At 38.3% G+C, this 19,310-nt stretch overlaps 1 protein-coding gene across 4 annotated transcripts in view; it reads right to left on the bottom strand.

The window, feature by feature from the left end:
• The window catches only part of LOC124606641 (supervillin), a 172,396-nt gene that overhangs the window by 79,422 nt on the left and 73,664 nt on the right, over window positions 1–19,310 (bottom strand). For 2 of the 4 annotated variants that reach the window (XM_047138638.1, XM_047138639.1), the window contains exons 3-4: window positions 18,232–18,538; window positions 15,867–15,974 (exon numbers count right to left, since the gene is read on the bottom strand). In XM_047138638.1, the coding sequence (XP_046994594.1) occupies window positions 15,867–15,974; window positions 18,232–18,538 (415 nt within the window). Of the gene's footprint in view, window positions 1–15,866; window positions 15,975–18,231; window positions 18,642–19,310 lie in introns of all 4 variants that reach the window. The other 2 variants (XM_047138640.1, XM_047138641.1) reach the window with 2 other exon arrangements.

Below are 19,310 nucleotides of genomic sequence, written 5' to 3'. Positions count from 1 at the left end.
TGCGGCACAGCCATGGACCCCGCATGGCACCCTCCTATGACAATCTGTTTACGGTCCACCTAGAGGAAACCTTCCTGACCTCCCAATACTCCATTCCCGTGGTCTGGTTCAGCTTCATTTGTGATACCTTCATGACATGGACTCAGTGCCAAGAAACCGTATCCTCATTCCTTCACAACCTCAACACCATCTCTCCAACCTGCTTCATCTGGTCACCCTTAATCCAGTGTGCCACCTTCCTGCAAACTGACCTCCTCCTCTCTGATGGTTCCAGCCACACCTCTGCCCATACTAAACCCACCAACCACCAACAGTAACCGTTTTCGAAATCTGCCATCCCCAACCCCCCCCCCCCCCCCCCCCCACACACACACACACACACAGCCTGGATACCTGGGGACGGCATGTCTGCTGTAACAAGAACTCCCTTGCCTAGTATGCTGAGGGTCTCATGAAGGCCTTCACAGGCAGGCAGAATCCCTCAGATGTAGTCTGCCAACTGATTTCTCATGCTTTATCCCCCTCCCCAAATACCCCCCCCCCCCTCCCTCCTCACAAACCAGTTATAAAGGAGCACCCCCTTTGACATCCAATACCACCCTGGACTGGAACAACTCACCCCACATCCTTTGTCAGGGCTTTGATTATCTGCCACCATGCCATGAAATGAGTGACAAACTACCGAGGATCCTAAAGTGTTGTTCTGTCACTTACCCAACCTCTGTAACATCCTAGTCCATCCCTACGCCACTCCCAGTACCAGATCAGCCCAATCCACCCACTCAGCACTTTCTATTCCAGTTATGTCAGTGTCTTATCCAACTCCACCAGAGGTGGATCATTTGTGAAAGCCGCCATGTCATATACCAGCTCTGCTGCAATCATTGCACAGATTTTTATACTGGTATGTCAACCAGGCCAAGAGCTAAGTGGACCACAGTGCATAACAGTCTTTTCATTGTGGCTGTCTGCAACTCAATGTGCCATCTTTACAGTGAGTTGCAATCTAAGCTCCTCATAATTGCAAATTAAATTTTTTTGGGCCTTTCTTTTTTGAGCTATTACGTTTTGAAGTTTCCAAAATTGTGCAATTTCTGTCACATTCTGAAGTTTTAAAATGACCATAGCTCAAAAATTATTTGTCTGAAAGACCTAAAATTTGTTCAGTTTTATTCAGTTTCTTATAAGATTTAAAAATATGCACTACTTGACCATATGCACAAAAATGCTGAATTCCCATACCAAAATTTCTTTTAGTACCAAAAATTTAAAAACCAGTGTATGTTAGTCGTAGATCATTTGTTAATATGTATGCTGACGTTCATGATAGTATTTCAGTGGGAACATATTAAAATAAATTTTAGCCTACTGATAAGCACAGTAACCACTCCATAGTTTCAGGCCTTTGGGCTCGATATGAAGTTATTATGGAAACCATACATGTCAAATATTAAGTAAGGCTGTGAAATCATTCCTATTTTTAGTTGGTGACATGAAGGAAAAGGACTGGTGAGGTTCAGGAAATGGAGGAGATACGGAAAAGGTGCCCAGAACCTCATTTAAAAAGATTTACTGCAAGGGATAAAAAGGAAAGGTGATTGTTGGGGACTGTAATGGATGAGCTTTGGAAACCTAAGAGCTTAAAGGTGGTAGATAGGGTGATTACCGAGACATAGATTGCTGCAAAAACATTGCACAAGAGTTAGACAGATGGGGTGGGGTGGGGTGGGGGTAATAGGTAGGTCAGAAAACAAAAGATGAAGGAAACTAAAAAGTGAGTGGAGAAAAAAAAAAGAAGTTACTGAAAATAAATGCTATGATCAAAGAAATTAACATAAATTTAGGCCAGGTGGACAATGAGAACCAAGCACATGTTGCAGTGCCAATTCCCCACCAAGGTCACAACCGTAATGTCACAGAACATGTGTTGACAGTATACACCCTCTGTCTATGCCCATCCGTCCTAACTGATAACTTAGTGGTAGTCATATTGATGTAGAAGGCTGAGCAGTGTTAACATAACAGGTGGTACACGGCATCATTTCACAGGCGACTCTCCCTGCGATAAAGTGTGTTTTGTAAGTTACAGGGCTGGTATAGGTGATGTCAGGAGGGTGCATAGGAGAAATCTTACAGTGGGGACACTCACAGAGGTAGTAGCCACAGGGTAGGGAAATGGGTGCAGGAAGCACCATAGTGTCTGACCAAGATATTGTAGAGATTTGGGGGAAGGGGGGGGGGGGGGGGGGGGGGGGAGATTCAGTTGAAAACTATTCCCGGCATGGTAGGCACAAAATGTCAGACAGAATGGACCCCACTTCATGGTAAGATTTTTAAGTAGTTAAAGTCTTGTCCAAGTACCTGAGTAATACATTTATGCCCAGAATAGTACTGAATGACAACAGGTGTACTGCTAACGTTGTTTTTGGAGGGATCAGCAGTGCCAGGATTGGATGTGATGGGTCAGGAAATGTTTTTGGAGGGATCAGCAGTGCCAGGATTGGATGTGATGGGTCAGTAAATCTGCATTTTAACAAGACTGGTGGGCTATTTATGCCCAGTGAAGGCTATGGTGGTGATGTATTGATGCAAAGAGTCTGCATCTCAACAGATACATCTGCCTCGAAGACCCAGGCTGTATGGAAGGAATATTCGACATGGAAAGGATGGGAACTGTCACAATGTAAGTACTTTTATTTGTTTGAGGTTTAATGTGAACGGAAATGTGTAGCTGTCCTTGGTGAGGTGATGTCAACATTGAGGAAAGTGGTATGGGATTCAGAACAGGACCACATGAAATTTAATTGGGAGAATGTATATAGAGATTTCAGAAATTTTAACTCGTCAGCCTTACCAAAAGTCCTTATGGCAAAGATGTCATCAATATATCTAAATTAAACCAGGGGCTGAAGGCTTATAGATCCCAGGAGAGCACCCACCCAGCGATCCATGAAAAGGTTGGCTTAGGAAGGAGCCATTCTCGTTCCCATGGCTATGCTCCTGACTGGGCAATTTTTCTATTGCACTGCCATTTCATAAAAAAAAAAACAAGTCCCATTCCTTCATCCCTCTTCCTATCCTTTCAACCGTTTTGGCAGGACGACGAGCCACTGGCTCCAAAAGCTTGCATCTTTCTGTAACTTTTATAGGTGTTTATATGCGTTTTCTCCTGCTGCTGCTTGGTGAATAGATTCTTTGTCCTTCTAATTATATTTTCAAAAATTATTCTAGTTTTCCTTTGCACAAACTTTCCAAATTATGATTTTTATTGTCTTTTTATTTTATTTTTTATTTTTTCCTATCATATTTTCATTCTTATGGCCACCAACTGTTCTTATACAACCTCCTCCTCGGCATTTACTGTTGCCTATCTTGTTCAAACTCACACACAACCACTACCTACTCCAAAAGAAGGCCTTTGGCTGAAAGCTTACTTGTTTAGCAGTCTTTTATCCTGTGTCTGTTTGCGACCTGAGATCTCCACTATATGGTGAGTAGCAACCTATCCTTTTCATAATATTGTCAGAATTTATGGAAAGGCACTGTGTGTTTGGAAAGATCTACTGATGATATTTCTTGATTTCATGAAGGCATATGATAGTTCACCAATGTGAAAGTATGGGAAATCTTGGAGAGAAAGGCAGGTGGACAATAAACAAATTCTTCAAGCAATGTGTGACACCAGCTTTAGTGTGTCCAGGCCCAAGTTGGAAGGACTGAATGGTTTAGGAATGTTACAAGGTTGGGACAAGGAAATGTGGCATCACCATTATCTGATAGATGGATGAAATTGTGAAAGAGACAAAAGAAGCTTACAGAGAAAGGGAGATGGTGTTATTGCTATCTGCTGATGACATGTTGTAGGGAACCAACAGTAAGGATGCATGAAAAGAACTAAACATACGTGCAGTTGCCTTACATGAAGCCCCATGGGCAACGCCAGTGCCACTGTGGACAACAGCATACTGTAGCCAGAGAGAGGAGCCGAAAGGCGCATTTCGCAGTTGAGCCACGCTATCCCACAAGCTGTGCACTAGATCAAGATTGTCGTTGATCGTGAAAGGGTACAACAGAGCAATACATTTTACCAGTGTGTGAGGTGCTTAGCCTGGGTATGGAAGATCCCAATGAAGGGTATGGAAATGCTGGACAAGACATACTTTACATCCATATTGACATATGCATCAGACTGGGGAAATGACAAGAGAGAGGAGAGTAGAATCTAAGCCTGTGAAATAAAATTCCTAAGAAATATGATAGGGGAAATGAGAAGAGACAAAGTGAGAAATGATGGTGTTCGGAAGGAAAACAGAGTAGAAAGGTTGAATGACAGAACTGAGAAAAATAAGTTAACTTGACTTGGACATGTGAAGAGAATGCAAGATGGAAGAATACCAAAATGAATTATGGAAGCCAAGTTTGAGGACAGTAGGGATACACAGAGCAAGCTGAACGGACTCGGTGAACACCAGTTTAAGAGGAAGGAATTTCGACTGGAACAAAATAGTTATATAGAAGAAGAATAAGTAAAAGTGAGGAAGTGTCCCAACCCAGCCTGATGCCATATACATAGGAAATGAAGACAATAATTACAAGAAACTGAATAAAACGGTATGAATTTCAGGTCTCTAAGTCAAACAGGTTTTGAAATATGATGTTAATAAGATTTGAAAACATGACAAAAATCGCACAATTTTGGAAATTTCAAATTTATTCATAAAAAATGAAATGTCCACAACAAAAAGACAAAGTTATGAAGCTCTAGAATACATGCATCAAAAAAAGTTTTGCATCACCCCAGTTCCCAGAACTCCTGAAAATAGACGTTGACTTTGAATATTGTATCACAGACACAGTCCCTTTGACTGTTCAGAGATGTCACTAACCCCCCCCCACCCAAAAGATGTAAACAACATTGCATGAGCCGCACCTATTAGATAGAGGGGGTCTGACAGGAGATCAATTCCAGTCATTCCACCAGGAAGGAGGTACACAGCTCCTGTTGTCTGTAGTTCAACCATGCCTAGACAGTCAATGCCGCGGTTTGATCATGTCCGCTATGTTACTTTGTGCCAGGAAGGGCTCTCAATAGGGGAAGTGTCCAGGTGGCATGGAGTGAAACAAAGCGATGTTGTTCAGGCATGGAGGAGATATAGAGAGACAGGAGCTGTTGGTGACATGCCTCACTCATGCCGCCCAAGGCCTATTACTGCAGTGGATGACTACTACCTACGGATTATGGCTTGGGGGAACCCTGACAGCAATGCCACCATCTTGAATAATGCTTTCTGTGCAGCCACAGGACATCATGTTATGACTCAAACTGTGCGCAATAGGCTGCATGATACACAACTTCACTCCCTATGTCCATGGCGAGGTCCATCTTTGCAACCATGAGACCGTGCAGTGTGGTACAGATGGGCCCAACAACATGCCAACAAGCTCAGGATTGGCATCACGTTCTCTTCACCGATGAGTGTCACATATGCCTTCAACTAGACAATCGTCGGAGACTTGTTTGGAGGCAACCCAGTCAGGCTGAACACCTTAGACACACTGGCCAGCGAGTGCAGCAATGTTCCCTGCTGTTTTGGGGTGACGTTATGTGGAGCCGACATACGCCACTGGTGGTCATGGAAGGTGCTGTAACAGCAGTATGATACATGAATGCCATCCTCTGACTGATAGTGCAACCATATCGGCAGCATCAAAAAAAAAGGCCCCCCCACCCCCCCATTCACATCTTGTGAATGACATCGCTCAACTAGAGAAGCCAGCATGTTCTTCAGACATGCCTGGGATAGATTGGAAAGGGCTGTTTATGAACGATGTGATCCACCGAGTGATCTATGCCAAATCGCTGTTGAGGAGTGGGACAATGTGGACCAACAGTGCCTCGTTAAACTTGTGGATAGTATGCCACAACAAATACAGGCATGAACCAAAGCAAGAGGATGGGCTACTGGGTATTAGAGGTACCATTGTGTACAGCAATCTGGGCCACCAACTCTGAAGGTCTTTCTGTATGGTGGTGAAACACGCAATGTGTGGTTTTCAAGAGCAATAAAAAGTGCAGAAATGATGTTTATGTTGGCATCTATTCCAGTTTCTTGTAAAAGTTCCAGAACTCTCGGAACAGGTGATGCAAAACTTTTTTTGATGTATGTATTAAAATTTAAAAATCTGTATTTTTTAATTTCACACAGAATAATCCAGACTTACGTTTAAACTTTACAATATTTGCATACCAATGTACCCCAACAGCAATTGCTCAAACAAATTTCATGGTATTGGACACACTTCTAATTAAACTGGGGCTCTTAGATTGTGTTACTAATTTAAGTAATTACTTTTTCCTGTTTTTTCTCCAACATAATCATTAAATTTTGAAAGAAATTCAGAAGTAAATCATACTCTCTCTGTGCAACAGTGTAATAGATATACTACACACTATAAATAATACTCAAATATTATAAAACATGTAGTACTGGAACATCAAAACTATTGCTGTAAGAAGGAACTACCAGTTTCTAGGCTTACCTAAGCCTGCTCATTTTGCTCCACCACAGCAATATTCCCTACTCCTCTTCCCCATGTCACTATCACAGTTAAACAACGTAACTTGCCTTCACAGCATTAAAATTTGAAGAAATTCTTGAGAGTGATAAAATCACTTTGGTATGCATTTATAAGACACTGCCGTAACACTTGTCTGTTCTGAACTGCTATGCTACATTGGTTCTTCCATGCAGAAACTGACAGTTTGGAAATAAGCAATGAATATGAATATGCCACTTACAAGACATAAATAATTTATTAACTTACATCTGTTCAGAAACATTGCATAAACAATAACACACTGTCTAGTTTAATGATGCTCTCTTTATGGATCCTTCTATCGCCCACCAGACTCACCTACTGACATAACAGAAAACTTCAGAGAAAACCTCAGTTCATTTGCATGTAAGTGTCCCAATCATACTGTAATCATCTGTGGAAACTTTAATCCTCCTTCATCAATTGGGAAAATTACAGTTTTGTTAGCTGTGCGCATGATAAAGACATCCTGTGAAACTTTGCTAAGTGGCTTCGCTGAAAACTACCTACAACAGATAGTTAGGAACCCCACTCATGATGGAAATAAATTGGATCTAATGGCAACAAATAGACCCGACCTCTTTGGGGATGTCCACATTGAAACTGGTATCAGTGACGATGAAGCAGTTGTGGCAACAATGATTACCAAAGTACAAAGAACAACTAAAACAAGCAGAAAGATTTATACGTTCAGTAAACAAGATAAAAAAATCAATAGTGTCATATCTCAATGAGGAACTTGGAACTTTCAGCACAGGCAGGAGCACGTAGAGGAACTCTGGCTCAAGTTTAAAAGAATAGTTGACCATGCAAGGGATAGATATGTATCCAGTAGAACAGTTCATAATGGGAGGGAACATGCATGGTATTGACACTGTAAATAAACTTCTAAGGAAAGAGAGATTACTGCATAACAGGTGTAAAACAAAGCATAGGGTTATACATATAGAGGTGCTGAATAAATCACATTTGGTTGTCAAGACAGCAATGTGTGACATCTTCAATGATTACTGTAGCAGAATACTGTCAAGTGATTTTTCACAGAACTTGAAGAAATTCTGGTCATATGCAAAGGCTCAGTACCACACCTACGCTTATTGTCAAATGTATAGTCATATGGGGTATTCAAAGTTAGCGTCCTGTCCCTTGCAAATGAGGCAGAAACTAAAACTGAGGGTAGCAAAGCATAAGCTGACGTGTTTAACTCCATTTTCGAATGATGCTTCACAAAGGGAAATCCAGGAGAATTGCTCCAATTTAATCCTCATACCACTCATGGAAAGAGAATTTGTAGTGGTAATGGCCTGAGCAAACGATATCAGCAGAAATCAAAGGAAGATAGCTACTTCAACACTGAAGAAGACTCTCGCAGTGTTAACCCACACCAACGTGATTGTCATTAGTGTGCCTCATCGATGATTTGCCCCAGCGGTCATGTGTGAATAAGGAAGTGGAGCAGACTAACAAGGAGTACAAAGCTATCTGTAAGTACTTTAAGAATGTTTCCTTAATTAACACCAGTAAATGCAGCAGAGAATGGCATACCAAGCATAGTCAACATTTCAATAATCTAGGTAAACGTGTTTTAAGTGATACAATTTTCGGAATAGTATTGGATAAGCTAGAGAAGGAAAAAAGACCAGTAATGTGTTTGGATTATGTTTCAACTGAGATGACAAAAAACTTGTATGCACAGGCCAGGCTCAGTGTTCAAGTAACATAAGGACACAACCTGGTCAACTTTCATGCGGTAACGTTAGGTCATGTCAACTAATAGAATATGCAAAAAAAAGAAATGCCTAAAGTAGAGTTTAAAATACGCTACCTCAATATTCAGGGTACGGCAGATAAAAACTTAACAGTGAATGAATTTTCAAATGAAAATGGGGTAGATATTCTATGTTTAAGTGAACATTGGCGTAAAGAGGGTGAGCTTGGGTACAAAGTATTGGATGATTACACACTACTTAGTTGCTATTGCAGAAAACAGCACTTACGTGGTGGGGTAGCAATATATGGAAAAACACCTCTTGCACCAAACTGTGGCAGGATAGATCTCAATACCCTTTGTGATAAAATACATTTTGAAATATCAGGTCTAGTAATTGAGAGCCTTAAGCTAACGGCAGTATTAGAGTACGGGCCACCTAGTGGTGGCCCCTGTATCTTTCAGGAGAAACTTGAGGAACTCTTAAATGTATATATGTATACCGAAACGGACAAATACAATATTGTCATTGGAGGGGATATCAACTCAAGTTTTGATGTCCTGCAGGACAGAAAAACTGTGACAGATCTCAAAAATGTGCTTCGACAATTTAACCTGTACTATGCTAACTGCAAACCTACCAGAGGCTCATCCTGTCTAGATAATATATTTACCAATATTAAGAGAACTTGTATGTCCACTGATGTAATTAGTTTCCCTTACTCAGACCATGATGCAGTGTATCTTGGTCTTAATAATGTAACTTCAGACTGCACCAAACCAGAATCTAAAATTGTGATTACTAGACCAGTGAGCAGAGAGAGGATGGATAGGTTTAGACATGCCCTATTTGGGACACACATTTTATTATGCTTCAACACTGTTCACCTGATATTGTTTTCACCAAGTTTTTCACCAAATTTTCCACCATATTTTTAAATATATTTGAAAATAACATCCATATGAAAAAATGTACTGTGAATATTAGTATTAATTACAAGAAAAGAAAAACAAAGGAATGGTAACTCAACAGTTAGGGCAATTGAAAAATACTGTTATGCTGTATTCTAGTTTGTATAAAACCAGTAAATCAGAACTGAATAAAGAACTGTATGGTAAAGCTGAATACAAGTATAGGAAGGCAATAAATGAAGTACAAAAACCGCATAACATAGTAAACATTGAAAAATCTAACAATAAATGCAAGAAGGCCTGGAGTGTAATAAACTCCATTGTTCACACTAAACACAAAGAGGAAATCGCCATTACCCCAAAATAATTTAATAAATTTTGCATTCAGTCGATTGAAGAAATTAGTACTTCAATAAACAAGCCCCCTAAAAATGCACTTAGTGTTATGGACAGCTGCTTCGAAAAGCTTTCCCCAAGCATCTTCACTTTCACAGAAGTGAGCCCAAATAATATCCTAAAAATAGTGAAAATTTTCAAACCTTCAGTAAGTGTTGATTACTATGATATGTCATGTAATTTGTTGAAAGACGTTATTGATTGTGTGATTTATCCTTTAACTTTTTGTGTTAACAAATGCCTAGTTGAAAGTAAGTTCTCCAACATACTAAAAATTTCTAGAGATGTGCCCATACATAAAAAAAGGAAAAGACGTGTCCCGCTAGTTAAAGACCTATATCCATAAACACAGTTTTTCAAAAATTTTAGAAACAATTATGTATGAGCAAGTTAGTGTCTACTTGGGTAAATTAAATATAATTAGTGACAGACAGTTTGGATTTAGGAAAGGTAAATCCACAACGGATGCAATGGACTCCCTGTAAAAGTAGTCCTATACGTGTTTGAGGCTAGGGCTATGCCCAGGCTACATTTTGTGACCTGAGCAGAGCATGACACTGTACTGAATAAGCTATTTTACTATGGTTTTGATGACAACAGTATAAATATGTTCAGATCTTTTCTAGAGAACTGTCAACAAGTTGTGTGCATGAAATCAAATTTGGTTAATAATAGGTACGGAGTGCCTCAAGGGTCAGTGCTTGGACCTTTACTGTTTATACTAATGATTAATGACCTGTCCTCATTCATAAATTCTCACACAATATTGTATGCTGACGACACAACTTTTATAAATAAAAGCTCTGATATAGGTACACTGAAAACACTCACCGAAAATACCCTTGCTCAGTACTCATTATGGTTCAAAGCTATCAGGTGTATCGGTATGAAATGAGCGTTTTTTGTGAAAATGTAAACCAATTTACATCGATATAGTAGTTTATGTAGAAATATATGCTCTTGACTTTGTCTATCGATGAATCAGACAAATGACAATAAAATAATAATAATTATTATTATTACTATTTTAAATCTCAGACATTATGTCTAGTATTGTACATCCACTTGTGATGTGATCTACTGTTTCTATTTGTTGTTTGCAACGTCTGCATTTATCTGTTGTGGTATTGGGATCTTTAATGATATGATTGCTGTAATATCTGGTGTTTATTGTTTGATCCTGTATTGCAATCATGAATCCTTCCGTCTCACTGTATATATTGCCTTTTCTTAGCCATGTGTTTGATGCGTCTTGATCGATGTGTGGCTGTGTTAGATGATACGGGTGCTTGCCAGGTAGTGTTTTCTTTTTCCAATTTACTTTCTTCGTATCTGTTGATGTTATGTGATCTAAAGGATTGTAGAAGTGGTTATGAAATTGCAATGATGTAGCCAATGTATTTATATGAGTGATTGCTTTGTGTATTTTGCTAGTTTCTGCTCGTTCTATAAAGAATTTTCTTAAATTGTCTACCTGTCCATAATGTATGTTTTTTTATGTCAATAAATCCCTTCCTCCTTCATTTCTGCTTAATGTGAATCTTTCGTTTGCTGAATGTATGTGATGTATTCTATATTTGTGGCATTGTGATCGTGTAAGTGTATTGAGTGCTTCTAGTTCTGTGTTACTCCATTTCACTACTCCAAATGAATAGGTCAATATTGGTATAGCATAAGCATTTATAGCTTTTGTCTTGTTTCTTGCTGTCAATTCTGTTTTCAGTATTTTTGTTACTCTTTGTCTATATTTTCTTTTAGTTCTTCTTTAATATTTGTATAATCTATTCCTATTTTTTGTCTGTATCCTAGATATTTATAGGCATCTCTCTTTTCAATCGCTTCTATGCAGTCACTGTGGTTATCCAATATGTAATCTTCTTGTTTAGTGTGTTTTCCCTTGACTATGCTATTTTTCTTACATTTGTCTGTTCCAAAAGCCATATTTATATCATTGCTGAATACTTCTGTTATCTTTAGTAATTAGTTTTAGATCATCCATGTATAGCCAATGTGTGATTTTGTGTTGATATGTTCCAGTAATATTATATCCGTAATTTGTATTATTTAGCATGTTGGATAGTGGGTTCAGAGCAAGGCAGAACCAGAAAAGACTTAATGAGTCTCCTTGGTATATTCCACACTTAATCTGTATTGGCTGTGATGTGATATTATTTGAATTTGTTTGGATATTAAGTGTGGTTTTCCAATTTTTCATTACTATGTTTAGGAGCTGTATCAATTTAGGATCTGCTTTGTATATTTCCAATATCTGTAGCAACCATGAGTGGGGTACACTATCAAAAGCTTTTTGGTAATCAATGTATGCGTAGTGTAGCGACCTTTGTTTAGTTTTAGCTTGATATGTCACCTCTGCATCTATTATCAGTTGCTCTTTACATCCTCGTGCTCCTTTGCAGCAGCCTTTTTGTTCTTCATTTATAATTTTGTTCTGTGTTGTATGTGCCATTAATTTCTGTTATCGCTTCAGGCATTTGTGGTATCATTTTGTATCTGTCTGTTTCTGCTTGTATCCACCGTGCATGTCTTATGTTGTACTGGGTTTGACCATATGTTGCTCCATAAGTATTCCATGTCTGTTATGTTTGGTGAATTGTCTATTTTAATGTGTGTGTTATCTATTGTCTGGTAAAATTTCTTTTGGTTTGTGTTGAATGTTTGGTTTTGTTTCCTTCTATTTTCACTTTTTTGTATCTTCTAAGTCATTTGGCCGATGATTGTAATTTCTGCTTCTTTTCATCTAATTGCTCTATTGCTTCTTGTTGTGAGATTTTACCTAACCTTTTTTGTTTTTTGTCTGATATTTCATTTCTTATAAATTGTGTTAGCTGTCCAAGTTTTTTCTCAGTTTTTCTATTCTGATCCGTAGCCTGTGTTGCCATGCTGGTTTTGTGGGTTTCTTCTGTGTGTTGGTTGGTTCTGATCTCTGCCTTGTGTGTATATTTAGTGTAGTGAGTGCTCCTATATAAACCAGTAGTTGTAACTCTTCCATAGTTGTATTTTCATTTATTTTGTTGTGTATGATTGTGTTGATAGTTGTTATTGTTGTTTCGAATTGTGGGTTATTTGGTGGTCTATGCAAGAGTGGTCTAATGTCTGTATTTGTGTCTTTGTATTCTATATATGTCAGCTGAAATTTTTCTTCTATATCTAACATGTGTGTCACTTCGTGATCTATTTGATCTTGTTCTGGTGGCTGTCTTAAGATTTCGTTTTCCTCTGATTGTTTAATTGGTGTGTGTTGTTCTTTGTTTGTTTGCTCTGGGATGTTTGAGTCCATTACTGTATTTTCTTCTTCTTCTGATTGCACATTATTTTGTTCCAGTATTTGTTGTACTTGTTTGATGTTTTCTAATTCTGACTGGGGTATCCTGTTATTTTTGATTATTGCACGGATCTGATTAGCCAGTTGTTGTTCTGTTAAAAATTTTAACTCTGGGTATCTGGAAATAAATGTTGTGTATACTTGTGATCTGTATCCAGTTGTGTTGGTTCCTAAGTTTGCTGCTTGGTAGTAACAGAACATGAGGTGTTGGTGAACTTCATCTGACCATCTCATCCTCTGTCTTTGTTTATTATTATTATTATTATTATTATTATTTTCGATTATTCCCACTTAAAGAGAGCGTTTGAACTTGAATTCCTTTATGATGATTGTTTATGTTTTTTCTGAGCCCAAATTTTCTCCATGTGTTCACCGTGTTGTTTCCTTTGCTCCGCTGTCCATTTGCATCCTGGTCTCTTCTGTGTTGTGTCAAATTTATGTTTTTTGATGCTGTTCCTGAATTCAGTTGTATTTTCTGCATTGTTTACTGTTATGTGTGCTTGTCTGAGGTCCTCTTCAACTTCTTTTACCCATTTTGTTTTTCCCCTGCCCGAGTTGATGACTAAGTATTTGCTTTGAAATTCTGTTTTCATTCATCCTGTGAATATGTCCGTAGAACTGCATTCTTCTTTTCCTTATTGTATCCGTAATCTTGTCTGTGTATTCATATAATTCTGATGTTGGTCTCTTCTTCCAGATTCCTTGCTCTTGTATCGGGCCAAAATTTCTCCTGAGAATTTTCCTTTCTTGATTCTCTATTTCTTTGATTTTAGTTTGCCCACCTATTTGTGTTGTTTCAGATACATACAGTGCCTCCGGAAGTATGACAGTGTTGTAGTGCCTCAATTTTGCGTTAATGGATATAGACTTTTTGTTATAATAGTTCCACATGAATTTATATGCTTTCTGTAGTTTTTTTATTCTTTCCTCATTCGCCTTTAGGTTGATCCCTGATGGCTGGATGATTTCTCCCAGGTACTTAAAATGTGGTACTTGTACGATTTTCCCATGGGTTGTCACAATACGCAATTTGTCTTTTGGCACTCTTTCTATGTACTGAGTTTTCTCATTCAAAATTTGCAGGCCAGTTCTTTGTGCAATTTCGCGTAACTTCTCTATGGCGTTAGTGAGTTCTTTTCTATTATTTGTGAGGATTGCAAGGTTATCTGCAAAAGCTAAACACTTCACATTGAATCTGTTATCTTTTCTAATGCCAATAAAATTATTATTATTATTATTATTATTATTATTATTATTATTATTATTATTATTATTACTGAAAAGATGAAGGAAGTAACTATTAGTGTCAGTGGTGTTGAGAAAAAGGTGAAATCGTTAAAACTGAATCAAGCTCCATGGCCTGATTGAATCACTGTAAAGTTTTATACTGAATCTGTGGGTGAGTTAGCTCTTATAATTATACTCCGTTGTAGATCCATCAAACATAAAACTGTGCTCAGTTCTTGCATAAAGGCAGAGGTAACACCCGTCTACAAGAGGGGTAGTGGAGGTGATCCAAGAAACTACCATCTGATATCCTTGGCATCAAGTTGTTGCAGCATCTTAGAACATCTTTTGAGCTCAAACATACTTAGGTATCTTGAACAGAATGAATCCACAATGCCAAGCAGCATGGATTTTGAAAACACCGACCATGTAAAACCCAACTCGCACTTTCCTCACATGACATACCAAAAGCTTTGGATCAAGGCAATCAGGTAGATGCTATATTTCTTGATTTCAAAAAGCAATTGACTCAGTGCTGCACCTATGCTTATTGTCAAAAGTATTGTCATATGGGGTATCAAATGAAATTTGTGACTGGACTGTAGACTTTTTAGTAGTGAGGACACAGCATGTTATCTTGGGGGAGAGTCACTGTATAGGGAAGTAATATCTGAAAGAAGCTGCGTAAATATTCAGTCAGATCTTGGTAAGATTTCAACATGGTGCAGAGATTGGCAACTTGCTCTAAATGTTCAGAAATTTAAAATCTTGGACTTAACAAAACAACAGATGTAGCATCATAAGACTATAATATCAACGAGTCACTGTTGGAATTGGCCAACTCATATAAATGCCTTGCTGTAAAACTGTACAGATATGAAATGCAATGATCACACAGGTTCAGTCACGAATAACGCAGAGTTCAGATTATTGGTAGAATACTGGAGAAGTGCAACCGATCTAAAAAGGAGATTGCTTAAAAATCACTCGTGTGACTTGTTCACAATATGACTCAAATGTGTGGGACCCGCACCAGATAGAACTAACAAGGGATACTGAATGAATCAGAGAAGGGCAACATGAATGATTTGAGGTTTGTTTAATCTGTGAGAGAGCATCACAGAGATACTGAAGAAACTGAAGTGGCAGACTCTTGAAGACAGACATAAATTATCCCGAGGAAGTCTATTAACAAAGTTTCAAGAACCAACTTTAACTGATTACTCTAGGAATATATTACAACTTGCCACGCATCGCTCACATAGGGATCATGAGGATAAGATTAGAATAATTACTGCATGCACAGAGAGGCATTCAAACAATCATTCCTCCCACACCTCATACGTGAATGGAACAGGAAGAAATCCTAATAACTGGTACAATGTGACACATTCAGCTGAAATAAGAAATGCACACACCCTTTCTGCAGAAACAGAGTTACAATCTATATCCACAAATTCTTTACAAGTTTTCAGTTAGCTGCTAGACAAATAATTTATTTTTTCCCTGTGGTATATAACTGCATGCCAGAGGGAGGGATAAATGTGCGTTCTCAGTTTTTCTGATTTTCAGATCTAATTTCATTTTTCAGATCTCGTAGTAATACCAGATTTATTTACTGTCATTTGCGTTTTCTGTCAATTTATCTCTCTTTGAAACTCCATCTTACCAGATATGACTTACCATTCTCATCATCGCCTCCTGGTGCTGACAAACTTCTCTTGAAAGAAAGATTAACTGGTGACTCCTTCTGTGGTGAAGTTGGGGTCGAAGAAGCATTCTTAACCTGTGCTGTAATTAAAATTACAGAAAATTAAATCAATAATGAGTCCTACCAACATATAACTGATCTACAGAATGAGATATATCTGCACTGAAGCTAAGATCCACAATCACACTTATATTCAGATGGCAGCCTGAGGGTGCACCATTTTGGACCTGGGATATGCTGCTTTGGTTCTGAAGAATTCTTGAGTTGTCTGTGTTAGAGTCTGTCTAAAAGTCAATGCCATTCTCTTAGCATCTCACAACAGTCAGTTTCGTTAAAACAGTTTCAAAAATGTGTGATTCATTTTTTCTAGACAGGTGGTATAAACCACCTTAAATCAATGAAGCAAACTCAAAAGGAACACATTACATTAGAGTACAATTCATCTGGAAAAGCTAACTGCCCAAAAACAGCACCTCATAGGATGAAATATTCTGATCAGGTTAAATAAATAAATACTATGTATTTTATTCAGACATGCAAGAGTTCTCTCTGCCTTCACATAAATCCAGGATAGAAACAGTACCATTTATGCCACACAAGCAAGAAACTCTGTATTCAGTCACTGATGCCGTGAAAAGCAAGCGATATTCAGATAGTGACTTATACAGTATGCAGAGCACTGAAATGGGTACTTAAATAAGCAAATGTAACTGCCATGTTTCAACACAGAACAATACTTAAACATATATTTATATTAAACACCAACAACAAGCAATGGAATAAACAATCGAAACAGATAACCAGCTTGAGAACAGCAAAAAGACATATATACAAATAACACAAAACAGATGGGGAAAATATTTTGAAAACCAGTAAAACTCAATAAAAATACATTTTAAAAGTATCCATTTATTGCTACAGAATTAGATGTTCTCACATAAAAGCTGTTTACTTACAAGTGGACCATATACTGCACATTAGGCATAACTCCATTAGTGACAAATGCTGGATGTAACCACATCAGCTGTCAATTACTGTGGACTGTGAAACCATGTGCCCTCCTACGAGGTACAGGTACAACATGGATGTTAGTAGTGCAGCTGTTTTACAGGAGTACTGTGTGATATCTACTGTATCTACTTCTTGAACAAGTAGAATTTAGATGTCTACTTGTATAATGCATACTTAAGTTCTCCAAAATTAAAAACAGAAAGACCTCATCATATCACTGCAGAAAGCTGTTGCTTATTACAGTACACAGATTAAGTTTCTATGAGTCTATGTCTTATGTAGATGAGTGCCTTGACTCATAATGCATCCCTGCAGGTTCTTGTTCCTGATGTCACCTATGGAACAAGATGAATGAATGAATGATGTTTGCTGTCATGATAATAATCTCCCAACCCTGCATTTCACACTGGAAAAGCATGGTTCTAGCTGAGGAAAAAAAAAAAAATCTCACTGAAATAAGATGTACACAACTGGGAAATACTAGAAAAATTTAAGGGAAATAAACCTAATATTGTTAACAGTATGAATAGGACTTTAAAATAAATAAATAAATAAGCGGGTTCCCGGTCTAGAATTACTTCCCTATCATTGTGACCTGCATTCAAATGAACTGATTTGGAACTTCACTAAACCCAATCAATAATGGCAAAAAATATCTACCACCTAGATGAAAACTTTTATGAAACTGACACACAACTGCATAAGATGAGTAGCTATAGAAGACTGGTCAAAGCTGTGCACGCATTCATAATATTTTAAAAGTACAGTTCCACTATGATCCTTCAATAGAGGAGCAACTGGAGGAGTTTATTATAAAGCTAAACTTGAGAGCAGTGATGAAAAGAAAGACTGGAACACTAATGTTGTCTAATCTAGCCGATCAGAAGAAAGTACTATCAACTGACAAGAGAGTTTACTGGGCTACTGAGGCAGCTGATTAAATCTCAGTTTAAATACTACTGAATAAACATCTGCATACAGTATTCTTTACGTAACACTGTCCGTAAGTAATATGTTTGTCCTCAGAATCTGCAAGCATATGACATGTACACATTTATTTCCTCAGTGTTAATAACATTTTGAAACAGAGTGTACATGAATACCCCTCCCCCCCCCCCCCCAACAGCAGTGATATAATTTGTCATAACACCAGCATCCTCACTGCTCATTGATAAAATCAAGCCAGAGAAGCAACACTTTCATTCCATTAAAATATGAAATACACTATTTCTGCCCACATTTCATCATAGTCATTAAAGTTTCTACATTTTGCAATATTTCTCAAGCTACATCAACAACAATTGTATGATTATTGCAAGTACCCACCAGCTTTACTGCGGAAGCGCAGAGCACGTGGCACCCGCCGCGCAGCCTTCTCGGAGGGAGAGCCACCTTGTAATTGTGGTGGTAGGCTAGGCTGGAGGGGCAGACTGTGAATCGCTTCCCCAGCACCACCACGCATTCGCATGCGACCCGCCACAGAGAAGCAGTCTGCATCAGTAGGGCCAACTCTTTTGCGCCAGCCCTGAGTTGCAGCATCCAGCTTGCCGAGACGATCAGCCAGAATGCTTCCGGGGCTTGCAGTGGCTGAGCCCGTATCCCCATCAGGATCACGGTGGTGTGCTTGCAGCTCCTGCAACCAGCGATCACACGCAGCGCCGATCACCACCGCTGCCAGAAGCGCCAGCACGGCGCAGCCTACCAGGTACCACAGCATCGCCACTCGTGTGGCCTGCCTGCACCAACCAATTCTAATCGTCAGTGTGTCTGTGTTACCTTTATTACTGACCCTGCACACTCAATGGTTCCTTCCACATTTCAGTAATCCGTAACAACTTTGTGTAAATAAGCTATAACATTTAGTTGTAGTGGTGGTAGCAATTCTATTGTTCAATTCCTACTGTGAAGCAATACCACAAATTGTTAGTTGGAAATTCTAAGAACAATGAGGCAGTCTTAAAGTAGATTCCAACAGTCAGTGATATGGCAACAGTAATAAACTTTGGAATTGCCTCCACTCTGTCCGTTCAAATGGTGTAACATAACAGTGAGAAACTAGGATTGTATTATTAACCTTAAGAGATTTATCAACTGATACTGTTACAGCAGATAAAATACTGTTATTTTCCTTATTTATTAATATATGAAAGCACTTTAGTCCATTTTATCATATCAGATTACGAAAATTAGCAAGTAGTAATTGTCATTCAAATGTTATAACGGCAAAAGCTGCCACAAAAAATATAGTCAGTCAAAAAAATTTCTGTAGTAATCGGAATTCGTAAAATCTTAAATAAATTAAAAACCATTAGCTAACCAAAAATTATTTGTTATATGATTCCTTTGTTTCTAGGTTTGTTGGGCTACATTGCCAAGAAGTTCGATGTCTATATATAAAAATTTAA

The sequence above is a fragment of the Schistocerca americana genome, chromosome 3, assembly GCF_021461395.2.
Source record: "Schistocerca americana isolate TAMUIC-IGC-003095 chromosome 3, iqSchAmer2.1, whole genome shotgun sequence".
NCBI lineage: Eukaryota > Metazoa > Arthropoda > Insecta > Orthoptera > Acrididae > Schistocerca > Schistocerca americana.
Note: the sequence above shows the minus strand (reverse complement) of the source record. Positions and strands in the feature narration are given on the sequence as shown.